The following is a 14520-nucleotide window of genomic DNA, read 5'->3' as shown; positions in this document are numbered from 1 at the left end:
CATTTAACAGTAATTATATTTATGTATTTTTCCCCCTAGCATACGTTAAAGTATGATTTTGCAACTCCCAAGTACCCAGCAACTCTGTGGGTCTCCTTTTTTCATTCTGTTTTGTTGTTTCTGCCTGTTTTTTGTCTCCTTGTGGGCCAGTTTGTAAGTGTGCACATGTGTGTATCAGCAGATTACATTTTGAAAATTGTTTGAAATAGTCTGGAGTCTGGGATGATCTTCGTAGGGAAGATTTGATTGATGCTTGCTCCTGCCAGATACCTGAGGGAGTGGAGTGGGCAGTTAGTGCTTCCCCCAGCGCTGTGTTCGGAGTGCAGACCAGTTACAGGCACACTGCAGTTCTTAGCCTGCCTTCCTACCATCTCCTGGTCACCACAGCCTAGGTTCACAGCCTCCCCTTGCTGTGCTGGTCCCTGATCGTCCTGAGCTTCTGGTCTTCAGCTCCTTGCAGAGCTGTCAGCCTTTGCCACCCCCTTGCTCTCAGGGATATGAGTCGTTCCAGATGTGGGATTTACCTCCCCAGATCCTGCCATTGTGAGTGCAACAGTCATATCCTTTGATGCCTTCAAACTGCATTCCAAATCTTGTGGAAGTCTTCAGTCATATTCAGAACTTAAAATGGTTAAGGGAACCTGTCTGACGCTCCTCCAGGGATGTCTCCCTGGCTCTGGTAGCTTCCTGGCTTCTGATACCTCCAGGTGTTCCAGGCTGCTCCTCTAGGTCCTGAACCTGACCTGGAAGTAACTTCTTTTCTTTTCTTTTCTTTTCTTTTCTTTTCTTGTCTTGTCTTGTCTTGTCTTGTCTTGTCTTGTCTTTTCTTTTCTTTCTTTCTTTCTTTCTTTCTTTCTTTCTTTCTTTCTTTTCTTCCTTCCTTCCTTCCTTCCTTCCTTCCTTTCTTTCCTTTCTTTCCTTTCTTTCCTTTCTTTCCTCTTTCCTTTCTTCTTTCTTTTTTTTTTTTTTTTAATATTTTATTTATTTATTCATGAGAGACACCAAGAGAGAGGCAGAGACACAGGCAGAGAGAGAAGCAGGGAACACGATGAGGGACTCGATCCCAGGACTCCAGGATCACGCCCTAGGCCAGAGGCAGGCGCTCAACTGCTGAGCCACCCAGATGCCCCTGGAAGTAACCATTTCTGTAAGAAACCCTGGTTCCTGGTAGTAATTGCTTTCAGATTTTGTTTTGATTTTCTAGCTTTCAGAGGAGTGTTCTCAGTGACTAGTCCTTCCTACCAGGAGTTGTCCATTCTTTACCTGGTGCTTGCAGGTGACCTTTAAAGATTTAGTTGTTTATTGCCAGTGGTTTAGACAGGGTTAGTTGTGTTGTGGTCCTTTTGGCAGTCTGCTGAAACCTGTGGATACTTTCTGGCAGTGTTTCTGAATACAGTAGAGAAAATAGAAGGGACCATAAAAGAAGTCAGTTATATTTAAATGGTTATAAAAATACAAAAAATTTAATGGTGCTATGACTTTAAGTACAGGATGGTATTGTTAATATATGCATCATTGAAGTTTTATATTTTAAGATACTTGAATGATGGCTTTTTGACACTCATAAAAAAGTAAATTGAGGTGGTCTTTGCCTTTTCTTCCTTCACATATTGGTCAACAGGTATTCAGTGAGAAGGAACTAGAGAGCAGTGCAGACCTGTGTGGTGCCTGCAGCACAGCCTCCAACACCAGCTTCCCGGGTGAGGTCACACGTCCCTGACCTCCACATAGCTGCCCTCACTGCAGACCTCAGCCCAAGCTTGGGGGCCCCCAACCCCCTGCAGTTATGACCAGTCAGCTACAAATGTGAGGGTTCCCATGGCCCCCTCAGATTTGAGGATTTACTGGAACGTCTTGCATTATGCAGGCATCCCTCACCTTAGTGGGTTCACGTCATCGTGCTGGGCAGATACTGTGTTCTTTACAGGGTGAGGGTTTGTGGCAGCCCTGTCAAGCATGCAGCACCGTTTTTCTAACAGTCTTTGCTCACTTTTTGTGTTTGTGTTCTGTTTTTGTGATTCTTGCAGTATTGCAAATTTTTTCATTATTTGTTACAGTGATCTGATCAGTGATTATGACTTGCTGAAAGCTCAGATGATGGTTAGTTTCTAGCAATAAACTTTCCAAATTAAGGTGGTATTTTTTTTAGTCTTAATTCTGTTGCATACTAAATGGACTACAGTAGAGTATGAACTGTACATTTTTATGCACTGGGAAACAAAAAATTCACTTGACTTGCAGTGGTCTAGAACCCGAATGTGCAGGTATGTATCTACTTGCAGAAAAGGGTCCAAATCTTAACAATCCTAAGAGGAAACACACACACACAAGATGAGGTCTGTGAGGGTCCAGATGGGAAGCTTGTAGTGCTCTTCCGTGGAGTTGGGAGCATTGCTGACCGGGGAGCCCACTTCAACTCTGTGTCCAGTTTCTTTTGGGTTCCATTATGTAAGCATGATTGATGGATCATTGGCCATCAGGTTGAATTGAACATCTAGCAGTTGGGCTGCCATCATGGGATTCAGAGCTTCAGTCCTCCAGGCCCATGGTTGGTCTTTCTGGTGTGACCAACCCCATTCTGAGACATCTTGTCAGCACAAATCATCTAGGGGCCACCATGAATCATAGAGACTCCCATCACTCTAGAAGCTCCAAATTCTCCCTGGAATTTGGACCAGGGCTGGCCAGGTCTTTGTCTAACACCATCACCAGTTCTGTTTTCACAGTTGGAGGACTGCTGACCCAACAGCTGGTCTACTCTGGTCCAGTCTGTTCTGCAGCACGTGACATCATTTAAAAGTATTGATGAGCTAAAAAGTGACTTTGGGATCTATAACACATTCAGTGGGATGGAAATACTACCCTTCCCATTGAGGAAGTCAGAGTTCCTAGTAACACTGTAGTTTGTTGTATACATTCATGGTGGAGGGAGATGCTGTCTTTTAGAGGAAGGTTAGGAAAATGAAGACAGGTTTTCCCCATCTAGATTTGGCTCCCATGCATTAGGTCCATGGTTCAGAGCTCCATATTAGGACATGGTATTTAGATGTGTAGGGATTTTGGCTGTTCAGTAATTTTGCTCATACTGGTATATGAGAGTGTGGGGCTCTGGAGGCCTTCAGATACCCACTTGGCATTCTAGCCGAACACTGGGTGAGCAACAGCCTTCATTTTCATCCTGAGGTTTGGGCCAAAGGGACAGCCTGTACTAGAAGCCTCTGTAATGTGGTCTTTAGGTGCCATCCATTGAACTTTTCTTTCTTTCCTTTAATTTTTAAAGATTTATTTTAGAGTGAGCACAAGTGAACAGGGGAAGGGGCAAAGGAAGAGAGAGAATCCTCAAGGAGAGGATTCTGTGCTGAGTGTGGAGCCCAGTGTGGGGTTTGATCTCACAACCTTGAGATCACAACCTGAGCTGAAGTCAGGGGCCAGCTTCCCGAGTGACTGAGCAACCCAGGTGCCCCTCCATTGGACTTTCTAGTACATTTTAGGAAGTAAATTTTTTCTTTTCTTTTTTCTTTTCTTTTCTTCTCTTTTCTTTTCTTTTCTTTTCTTTTCTTTTCTTTTCTTTTCTTTTCTTTCTTTCTTTCTTTCTTCCTTCCCTTCCCTTCCCTTCCCTTCCCTTCCCTTCCCTTCCCTTCCCTTCCCTTCCCTTCCCTTCCCTTCCCTTTCCCTTTCCCTTTCCCTTTCCCTTTCCCTTTCCCTTTCCCTTTCCCTTTCCCTTTCCCTTTCCCTTTCCCTTTCCCTTTCCCTTTTTCCTTCCCTTCCCTTTCCCTTCCCTTTCCTTTCTTCATGAGAGATACATAGAGGCAGAGACATAGGGAGAGAGAGAAGCAGGCTTCCTCAGGGGAGCCTGATGTGGGACTCCATCCTGGGACCCTGGGATCACGACCTGAGCTAAAGGCAGATGCTTCACCCACTGAGCCACCCAGGCCTCCTCCACCGAGACTTCTTAAATTTTCTATACACAGAAAAGTTGAAACTGTAGTTGAGTTATATCCATATGCCCTACATTGAGATTCTTTTGCTAATATTTTGCTACATTAATTTTTTTTTGAGCCCTTTGAAAGCTTGCATGGTAAATTGCAGATGTCACAATACTTCTTAGGGATGTTTTTCCCTATAATATTTTAACTAAAAAGGTTATTTAATATTTAGGCCCTGTTGAGATTATAGCTGTATGTCAGTTTTTACGTGTTCGTGGTAATACGCATTCCTCCCACCCATGTGGAATCCTCTGTGACAGTAGCTTTAAGACAACTTGGGGGCAGCTCAGACTTCAACTCACCCTGGTTTATTTTGGCCACTAGTGCTCCCCTGTGCTTTTCCAGTAGTGGTCTGGGTATCGAGACCTTTTTGAGACTTAACATCTTTGCTTAAACAGTTTAGGAGATTTCTTTTTATAAACAGCACAGTTTGATGGTAGCAGCTGGGAGCAAATACTTTGATAATGTAACTTCTTCTTGTATTTATTCTTTTTTATCTGAAATGTTGAAACACTCATTTTTTTGCTTTCTGGAAATAGGATTTAGTGGCATTGAATTTTGTGGCACACTCTTCCTTTATGGGAACAATCTATATGTTTATTGTTAAAATAGGAAATTATCTCAGCAGTGCTCCTTGCAGTCTGTGTGATCGTGTGCAAGCTGCTTTAGCTTCTGTGCTGCAGTGTGGTCACTGTCTGTGCCTCCTGGTGGCTGTGAGGTGCCTGAGCAGATGCACACACAGCAGCGTGTGGACGCACAGTGTGTGCCTTGGGACATATTTTTTCTGTGAAACTGTGAGAATGTCCCCATTATTACGGAGAGAGAATTTTGAGCTTGAAAACTAAATTAATGACACATTTTAAAGATTGTTTAGCAAGATTGCAAACCTGGATAGTTGGCCTTATTTTAGCAAAGATGGATTTAGCAAAGGAAAATCCAGGATCCTTTCTTCCTCAGCTTTTTATTCTGAAAAATTTCAAATTGAAGTAAGAGTTCAAAGAATAGCATTGGTATGCATCACTTAGATTTGAGAATTGGTACTTTGTTATTTTCATTTTCTTCTATGTATTTCATTTTCTTTCCTGAACCATTTGAAATTCATTTTCAGACCTTATGGGAGTCTGCCTCTGAAATCTCCATGTGTGTTTCCTGAGAATGACTGTGCAACCCCAGCGTCACAAGTGTGTGCAGGGGGCCGTCAGTAATGCCCGAGTGTCCATCAGATTCTCCACTCCAGCCTGCACATCACGGCTCCTGTAGTCCAGGCTGGAGCTGTATGTGGCTGTCTGGCAGAGTGGGGCCTGCTTGCCTTGTAGACACTTGCGTGTGGCTTCTGTGTCAGCCAAATTCACCGTAAACTGGGGCTGAGGTCCAGAGGCTTGAGGGTTTCTGACAATGTCGTGTGAGCAGTGGTGCCCCTGGAGGCTGTTGGGGGATGCCCAGCTCATGTGAGGGGCACTGGCTTGAGTGGCCTTGCAGCTGAAAGCCACGTGGCCCTGTGGCGCTGTGGCACCCTTCCCCTTGTGGCGGCCACGGCATTGGGCCTCTCCAGACCTACGGCTGCCTTTCTGTGGCCTGGGACAGCATTTTCTGTAATACTTGGAAAAAAACTTTTAGAATTCCCATTCTCCTAGAAATAAGGGGTTTTTACTCTGTCACCATTTAAAGTTCTTAAAAATAATTTCTTTTTGTTTTGTTGACTAAATTAACCATTTAATAGAGTAACTTAAGGGAAAGTTTATTAAGGTAAAAAAATAAAAATTTTTTGAACAAATTAAATTTGTCTCTTTCCAGACAGAAGAGTGAGATTTGTTTTAGGAGAGATTTTCTAAGCATTCTGTGGCAGCTGTTGGAACAGAGCAAAGTCAGGGGCGCGAGTCGGCGCCGGGTAGTGTTCTCACTCAGGCTTTCCTTTCTCTCTGGACTCACAGGCGTCTGGTAGATGAGGTAGTTGGGATATTGACTGTGTCTCAAAAAACGGGGAAAACCTACCTGGATCTAAAATTTTGTACTCTTAGCTTATTCAGAAAGCTCCTTGCAGCCTTCCCCACAATGGCTCTCTCACCTCGGGCATTGCACTGTCTTGAAGTAGAACAGGGGTGACAGGTTCATCCCGGTGATCTGTGCAGTAGGGAGTGTCACCGGGAGACCCTGAGTGTGCTCAGGAGAGGGGCGGGCACTTCAGGACCCCAGGAAGCTGGGTTTCTCATGGTGCAGAGCAGATTTACTCGCCAGGGAGGATACACTGGTATTTGTATAGATGAAAACCTGTCTCAGTCTTCGGGTAGCTCCGTGAAGGGGTGGATGTTCTCTGGTTGGGGGGTGGTGCATCGTTTGTCAAGTACCACTGAGGATGCTCTGGCGGTAAGGGGGAGCCAGTAGGGGAGGCAGGAGAGAGCTGACGTCGCCCTCGGGGTGGGAGGTGTGAGGGTGGGTTGTCCTCTCTCATGCAGGGCTGTCCCCCTGGCAGGTGGCCACGTGCTTGCCTGCTTGCTCCATTGGTTGTCCATACCTGGTAGCATGAGCCGTGGGCACTGGAGACTTTGCCACCAAGGGGACAGGACAAGAGGGGTGAGAAAATGGAGGCAAGCAGGGGAGTAGCTGTCGTGGGTGATGTCCGAGGAGTTGGAGCAGTTGCAGGGGCAGGTTGGCCCCAATGATGCCCACGAACTGTGGGACAGTGCTGAGGTCCCGGCGCACCAGGGAAGTGTGGGATAGAGCATCCATGCAAGGGGAGGGGGACGATCAGAGGTGGTTTGAGATGTGAGGTCCTTGCGGTGAGGATTCCGGAGCTCTCGTAGGCTTGGTGGTCAGAAGGTGCAAGCTGTGACCCTGGAGCTTGGGGCGGGGGCAGCGGTCTTGAAAGGAGGGTGTCAGAGACCTGGGGGGCAGACTGCAGGAGTGCATCGTTCTGAGGGCATGGTGAACGTGGTGGCACGGTGGAGGGGATTGGGCATGGGGGCCTCGGGCGGCCCCAGGCGGCAGGCTGGCATGTACGATATTCCCGCGCTGTGGCCTGGTGGCCCTGTGGGTGGCAGATGGGGAGCTGTGGGCAGGAGTGGCCACTTGTGGCCTTCTAGAGGGTGGGGGCATTGTGTAGGATGCTGGAGTGGCTGCGGGTGGACCTGGGAGATGGGTGGCAGCCTCTGCGGGGGCTCCCCAGGCCTTGGGTGGTGAGGCTGCAAGCCCTAGAACCTCAAGGGGGAAGAGCCAAGTCCTGAAGAGGTGCTGCTCCTGCGCGGCATGTTCTCACTTCGGTGTGTGCTGCCTCCCTTCCTCCTGAGCCCCAGTGGGGGCCATAGTCGCTGAGTGAGTTCTAACATCTGGTCATTTTTAAGTCTGCCTTGAATATGGAAGAGTTTAATATAGTTAAGAATTTTCATCTGTTAAATGGATTCTTATTTCCCGATTAATGATTAATAAGGCTTTTTAATCATTTTATTCTGTTACATTTTTGTCTTGAAAATTAATTCAGCACTGCCTTCAGTTCTTGAACCTGTGAACACGTGGCCGTGGTTGCATGAAGACTAACCCCACGAAGCCCAGGGTAGTGCTGTGCATCTGTGAGATACGCAGGAGGCATTGTCTCCACATATGTGTTACTCTGGATGCAGCAGGAATCAGATTTACCTTAAGGGATAAACTGCTTCCCTAAGATGACTTAACTTTTGCATGGGTACAGGAGTTGCTGCTCTTCCCTCTGGTTTCTGGAAGCTCGGGAGTAGACAAGGCACTTGAGTCCTGTTGGCTGTGCTCCTCTCTCTGACCTGCTGGCCCCCTTCCTCTGAGGGAGGACCCTGTTCACTGCCATCCCGGTGCTCTCCCTTTATGGCTGTGGCAGCAGGATGGGTCTTGGGCTGAGTGCAGAAGGCAGATGCAGTGTGGGCGATCCCACGGCCTCCGTGGGTGGTGCAGCCCCTGGTGCCCAAGTCTGAGGAAGTCAGGCTAATTGCTTCTGGGCAGAGCAGAAGCAATTTGTGCTGATGTTGTGTTTAAAATTTTACATTAGTTGGTGGCTCACTCGGGTAGTTTTGCTTTTGTGATGCTCTAGTAACGAACCATTACTTCACTGTTTTACAGAGTCCTTATGATTTCACATGTTTTTGCTGAACTTGTAAAAAAAGGCACTTGGATGATGGATTAACAGGAACATTGAGATTCTGTGAAAAGTTTCAAATCGGAGAGTATTCAATTTTCACCCTAGTCCAGCAGCTGTGCTGCTCACTTAAATACAGATGAATGAAGACCCCATTCGGGAAGACACCTGGCCAGCGGTCCAGAGCGGATGCAGGTAGGCGGCCCCTGCCTTCGTTACTACATGTGGAACATGGTAATATCCAGGAGTCTGTCACATGGCTCCTACTGGTTGGCTGTTCTTAAAACTTTGTGCTTTCCAGGGTTCCAGACACATACATGGGAAATAATAGGTCCCTTTTTTGAAAGGCAGGGAGCATGTTAATATTGTTTTCTGTGGTCTTTCACCTTCTGGTAAATACAGATGTCTGCTAAATACAGCAAGTGAATTATAAATACTCACCTCATGGGATTATAATAAATGAAGGATTTATCATTTCTTTTTGAAAGAAATGAAAGTGATTTGACTAGAACAGTATGAGTGTTAGGCTATTTAGTGATTTTAAGGAAAAAAGCTTTTGTATGTTTATTTGAAATAATTTATTGGGATGAAATGGGTGGAAATGAGACAAATATTTACTAGACACGAACTCTTGTGGCACACAGCTACTACAACTAGATAGAAGGTTAGACTTTGCATGATCTTTACCCACCCCAGAAGCAAAGGTAAAATCTTACAGGCTTACATTCTGGAATAGGTAAGTGATATTTTCTTTAGGCCGTAAGTTCTTCTCCAGTAATACATTTGAATGTTGAAAAAAGTCTGTCATAACATTTTAAGATTCTATGATAAATGAGAGAATTCTGCTGGTAAAATAATAATACTACAAAAATGGTTGCTGTTTGATTTAGAACTCTTTCTTACATTTATTACCATACCATGGTATTTGGAACTCCTTTTTAGAAGATCCACAAGGATTAAGATTTTTAAGTTCCCCTTGTCTCTTCTTTATTTTAGCTCTTCTTTTGTGAAGATAATATTGACTGCAGTGTTCAGGATTTGTCAGTAAGATTATGTTGGGCCAGAGATGACAGACTGAAGTGTAAGCCATCTGTGACTACGTTATCTTATCCTGGCCCTCTCAGCCACATAGACATGGGCATGCTGCACGTCTTCTCAAGCCTTGGTTTTTGTCACTTAAGTAGGGGTGTGCTGTGGTATGGACCTGCTGAGGTTATTGGGAGAAGCGGGGTGGGGCTCAGTTGGGTGCCTGGTGCGTTAATAGCTGTCCTACAGAAAGCATTGTTATTTATGATCATACTATTTACAATAAAATATTTTTAATTTTATCTTGTTGATTGCAAAAAGCTGTCAAGTTTTTTTTTTATTAGTGAAACCTCCCACGTTAGTCATTTGAAATAGTGATTAATTTTCCAGGGTTCTTTTTATGCACACCATTTCAAATTCAGCAGTCCCGTTTTCTTTTCCTTTTTTTTTTTTTTTTTTTTTAGTCCCGTTTTCTTCATTGATTTTAAGTCCTTTTGGTCAGGAGAGCGAGCAGATTACACTGATTATGTCCCATGGTATAAATGCCTGAAGGATTTAAACCAAGTGATGCTGTTGCTCTTAAGGGAGAGATTGTTCATACAGCCAGTACTTTGTTTGATCTTAGATTTTCTTTTTCCTGGACATTTCTAAGAGCACCTGGCATATGGCTAAAGACAAAGCAGGTACTCCTGTAAGTTCTCGTCGGCCCGTTGTTTGATACTTCAGTGTGAGATCATGGAGTCCCTTGTTTCCTACTGTTGTGTGACAGATCGTATTTTGGAAAGATTGCTGACCCCTTGATCAGTATTGTTTATAAAATTGTCTTAAATCATTCTTCCAATTTACATAGACCAGGGTTTTGTTGCTTTTAAATCCCTATGTCAGTTATGAATGTGCCCATTTACAAATAAAAAAAATTCACCCAAAAGGGAGGTGTCTTTTTTCATGGAGCAAGAAGCCTGGGTAGGCATTCCAGGATTGGTACAGTGGCTTAGCTATGCCTGTAGGTGGATCCCATCTCAGCTTACAGTGGAGAAAGGCCCCCCCCGCCCCCCCAGACAGGCACAGCTGTGAGGCTCTCCTCGTGGAGCCTGGGGCCCTGGGACTCATGCTGACTGGCCGACTTGCTGCATAGCCAGGCCAGGCACTAGGGAGGGAGCGTGTACCATGCTTAATGGGAGAAGGGTGAGGAATTTGAGGCCATGCCTTAAATGTGCCACCGTGGTAAGTAGATCAGTAGGCAGTCCCTAGTACTGGGTTCTATGGTTGACGTGGAGCGTGGGTGATCAATAAAAACTTGAAAAACAAATGTTTGCATGCTCTTGCCCTTTTTTATATTTAGTTCAACATATTAGGATTTTTTTTTTAAATTTCTATTTTAATTTTTTGAAAGATTTTATTTATTTGACAGGGAGAGAACCAGAGAGCACAAGTTGTGGGGGGAACAGCAGAGGGAATAGAAGAGGCAGGCTCCCTGCTCAGCAAATGCTCAATAGTGCTTGATCCCAGATCCCAACATCATGACCTGAGCCGAGGGCAGGCGCTCAACCAATTGAGCCACCCAGGCGCCCCAGGAATTTCTATTTTAAAATAACTTAGGTTTATCTATATAATTATGTTGGAATTAAATTGGTTACTAAGATAGTAATTTATATACACTTAAAGACAGGCACCAAATCCTATTATATGGTACAATGTTTTTCATGTGTTTTTTCCTAGAGTTAGTCTCCATTTTTACTATTTTTTCCAAGGTTGCAGTTTTTCCCTTTTTAGGATATACTTGAATCATACAGATAGGTACAAGGAACATACATACCCATGTGTCTAATACTGAGATTTAGCAACTACTTTTGTTGTGTTTAGTTCAAATATTTTTAAAACTTTGGTTTTATTCTCATCAAATTAATAAAAATTCATTGTTGAAAAAGTTAAGTAGTGTCAGAAGACTTACAACAAAAAGCAGGCACTCTGTCCCTTCTGATGTTTACCTTTACCATTTGTAAATAATATGAGTAGGTAAATTTCTCTTGAATCTGACCGTGCTGAACCAAGTAAGGCAATGAGATGACTTTCTTTTTTTCTTTTTTTGGTACATTTTTTTCTTGGAGTTTTAGCGATTTCTTGTTTTTTTTCTATTTGCTTAAATTTCTTTGCAACTTGAAGTCTCTTAAACACTCCCAACAGCTTTATAGAACTGTCAGTGTAATATGCCACGTGGCCGACGCCATAGACAGCCCATTTGTCCGTGCTTCCTTGGGAACTCTTCTCCCGTTTTCCGGCCTGTCATGTGAGTTGCGTCCTCTAGCCCCACGGCTGTGCTGTCATTCTTGGAACATCTGTTTCCTGTCTGTAGCTGGGTTCTCCTCATTTCTGGTTGCTGTGCCCTTCCTGGTTTTGGTGTGTATGTTTGCCTAGGTACAGAGTCAAGAAGCTTCCAGAGCAGACAGTGAGTGAATTCATGGTTAAAGTGACAAGTGGAGGGGCACCTGTCAATGGTTGAGCATCTGCCCTTCGGCTCGGTCCTGGGATCAAGTCCCACATCGGGCTCCCTGCTCAGCTAAGAGTCTGCTTCTGCCTCTCCCTCTGCCCTTCCCTCGCTCATGCTCTCTCTCTGGCTCTGTCTTTCAAATAAATTTTTAAGAAACCTTTAAAATGACAAATGGAATGTGTAGTTGGTCATATTCTCTACTTTTCTGCCTATGTAAAATGGTCTCTAATAGACTTTTCTGAAAGTGCACCTAGGTGAGGTTCTTTCTGAGACCTCACATCAACATTGTCTTCTTTCTCTCCTGCCCAGTCTTTGGTCGGGCCAAAGGTCTAGGTCGAAAATCACTGTTGCTTCAGAATCTCCAGGCATTGTTGCCCTCCTTGTCTGAGACCCCACCATTGCTGTTGGGGAATTGGATGCTGTTTCTGAACCTGTGTGTGTATGTCCAGGGGTTTCTCCCTCTCCTCTGAAAACCTCTGGGCTGGATTTTTCCTTTGCTTGAGAATGTATGACAGTGCGTGTCTCTGTGGGCCTTTCTGACTCGGTGCTTGGGCTTTCCGTGTCACGTCTGTCCCCTTGTGGGGGGAGTTCTGTGTTACTTCTTTTATGTGCTCATTTCCTCTTCTCTGGAATGCATGATGCTGGGACCTTTGCTTCTGAGGCTGGGCTTTCTATTTTTTCCCCTAAACTTCTCCAATTATTCATTTCCATTTTCTCATTCTTAGGAAGTTTACGGACTTTATTTTCCAACCTTTAAAAATGATTTCAGTGAGCATTTTAAGTTTCTATTAGCTCCTTTTTGTTCTCCTATAATTTTATTGATGCAAGTATTCTGTGGCTGTAAATTGTAATTTTAAAAAGACTTTTTTGAAAAAAAAAAGTGTCTTTGTGTCTATTTGCTTTTTAGTCTGTTTTGTTTGGAGGTTTTCCTCAAATTTCTTGAGCTCCAAGGTGGATCCTTTAGCAAGGCACAAAAAAGTTAGTTGGAAGCTGTGTGTATAAGTGGTGCTTGGTGGCCTTCAGTTACATTATTGGGGCCTCCCAGTGTCAGTATTTGGCGGTGTTTTCTCTATAGATAGGTTTTTAGATTTCCTGGGAGTATAAGGAGAGAATATTGATCAACCCTCAGATACCCTGATTTCTCCTCTGTAGTCCTGTACCTTTACATCTGTTGAAGCCTTGCCACCAGAGACCACTTCTTGTCACATGAAACTGGGCTTACTAGATTTATTCAGCAGCAGGGCGAGTGCCCTTGACAGCCTCCCAGGGAGATTTCACAAGACGCAGAGCTGTTCCCAGGGAGGACTGTGTGAGTTGGTAGGGTTGGAGACACTGAATGTGATGTGGATGAGATTGGTGAGGATTCCTAATTTAAACAAGGTGCTGAGGGATCCCTGGGTGGCGCAGCGGTTTGGCGCCTGCCTTTGGCCCAGGGCGCGATGCTGGAGACCCGGGATCGAATCCCACGTCGGGCTCCCGGTGCATGGAGCCTGCTTCTCCCTCTGCCTGTGACTCTGCCTCTCTCTCTCTCTGTGACTATCATAAATAAATAAAAAAATTAAAAAAAAAATAAATAAACAAGGTGCTGGAACAGAAAGGGTTTTTATCTTTGGGAAATCTGAGTCCACTCGAAATTTACAGCTAGTAAAAGGCCTGTCTGGTAGCTGTTGCAGCTTCAGCTCCAGACCACCATGATAACGCAGATATCGCAGTACTATGTGTCAGATGAATTTCTTGGTTTCTCGGTGTGTATATGAGTTATGTGTATGCTCTGCTGTAGTCTACTGTGTGCAGTAGTGTTATGTCTATTTTTCTTAAAGGATTTATTTATCCATTTTAGAGAGAATGCATGAGGAGGGGGAAAGGACAGGCAGAGAGAGGAGGAGAATCTCACAGACTCCCCACTGACTATGGAGCCCGATGCGGGGCTGATCCCGCCACCCTGGGATCGTGACCTAAGCTGAAACCGAGTCAGATGCTCCACTGAGCCACCCAGCCCCCCCCCCCCCGCCCTTTTTAAGTAAACTCCATGCCTAGTGTGAGACTTGAACTCACAGCCCAGAGATTGACTTACATGCTCTACAGACTGAGCCAGCCAGCTGCCCTGATAGCATTATGTCTACAAAACAGTGTACATACCTTAATTTTAAAAAGTCTATTCCTAAAAAATGCTAACCATCTGAACTTTCAGCAAGGCATAAGCACTGATCACAGAACACTGTAATAAATATTGTAATAATGAAAAGATTTGGAATATTCTGAGAATTACCAAAATGTGACACAGAGACACGAAGGGAGCAAATGCTGTTGGAAAAATGACGCGGACTTGCTCCATGCAGGGTTGCCACAAACCTTTGGTTTGTAAAAAGCACAGTATCTGCAAACCACAGTATCTGCAAAGCACAGTAAAGTGAGGCTCAATAAGAGGCGTGAGTGTTTTTGGAACATCCATCCCTGAATGAGCTTCTGTTAAAGCAGTTTGAGTGAATGTAGTTTTTCTTAGGTGTCACAGTTTAGTACAGTTTCAATAACTTTTCTGAGTCTACTAGAACAGTTTATTTTGTAAATTATGCCTCTGTTTGTTTTCACATTTCAATCAACAGATAGATGTAGTACCTAGTAAAGGATCTTGTTCTGTTTTCTCTTGGACAATCTGTGATCAAGTGACTGATGCCACCCTGACATCAGGGCGCCTTTGTTACTTGTCCCCTGCTTGGTGTGTGCTGATGACACTCCTCAGCAGTATGAGAGTGCCTCCTTACCGCTCTTCACAGCTTGGGCATTCCCACTCATTTGTTCCGAGGCCACTTAGTTGGACATTAAGGTTCTTTCTGCTCTTCCTTATTAGACATGATGACTACAATAAATAGGCTTGTCCGTTTGTCCTGCCAGTGTGTTGTCATTGGGATAGCTTTCCAGAGAGA

General features: G+C 44.5%; 1 protein-coding gene across 9 annotated transcripts in view; it reads left to right on the top strand.

The window, feature by feature from the left end:
* The window catches only part of SPIN1 (spindlin 1), a 74352-nt gene that overhangs the window by 29287 nt on the left and 30545 nt on the right, over positions 1-14520 (top strand). For 7 of the 9 annotated variants that reach the window (XM_041739598.1, XM_041739609.1, XM_041739646.1 and 4 more), the window contains 2 exons: positions 8067-8277; positions 9079-9163. In XM_041739598.1, coding sequence (XP_041595532.1) covers positions 8272-8277; positions 9079-9163 — 91 coding nt within the window. In that variant the 5' untranslated portion in view covers positions 8067-8271. Of the gene's footprint in view, positions 1-6420; positions 7296-8066; positions 8278-9078; positions 9164-14520 lie in introns of those variants that run through there. The other 2 variants (XM_041739628.1, XM_041739661.1) reach the window with 2 other exon arrangements.

The sequence above is a fragment of the Vulpes lagopus genome, chromosome 2 (genome assembly GCF_018345385.1).
Source record: "Vulpes lagopus strain Blue_001 chromosome 2, ASM1834538v1, whole genome shotgun sequence".
In the NCBI taxonomy this organism is placed as follows: Eukaryota; Metazoa; Chordata; class Mammalia; order Carnivora; family Canidae; genus Vulpes; species Vulpes lagopus.
Note: the sequence above shows the minus strand (reverse complement) of the source record. Positions and strands in the feature narration are given on the sequence as shown.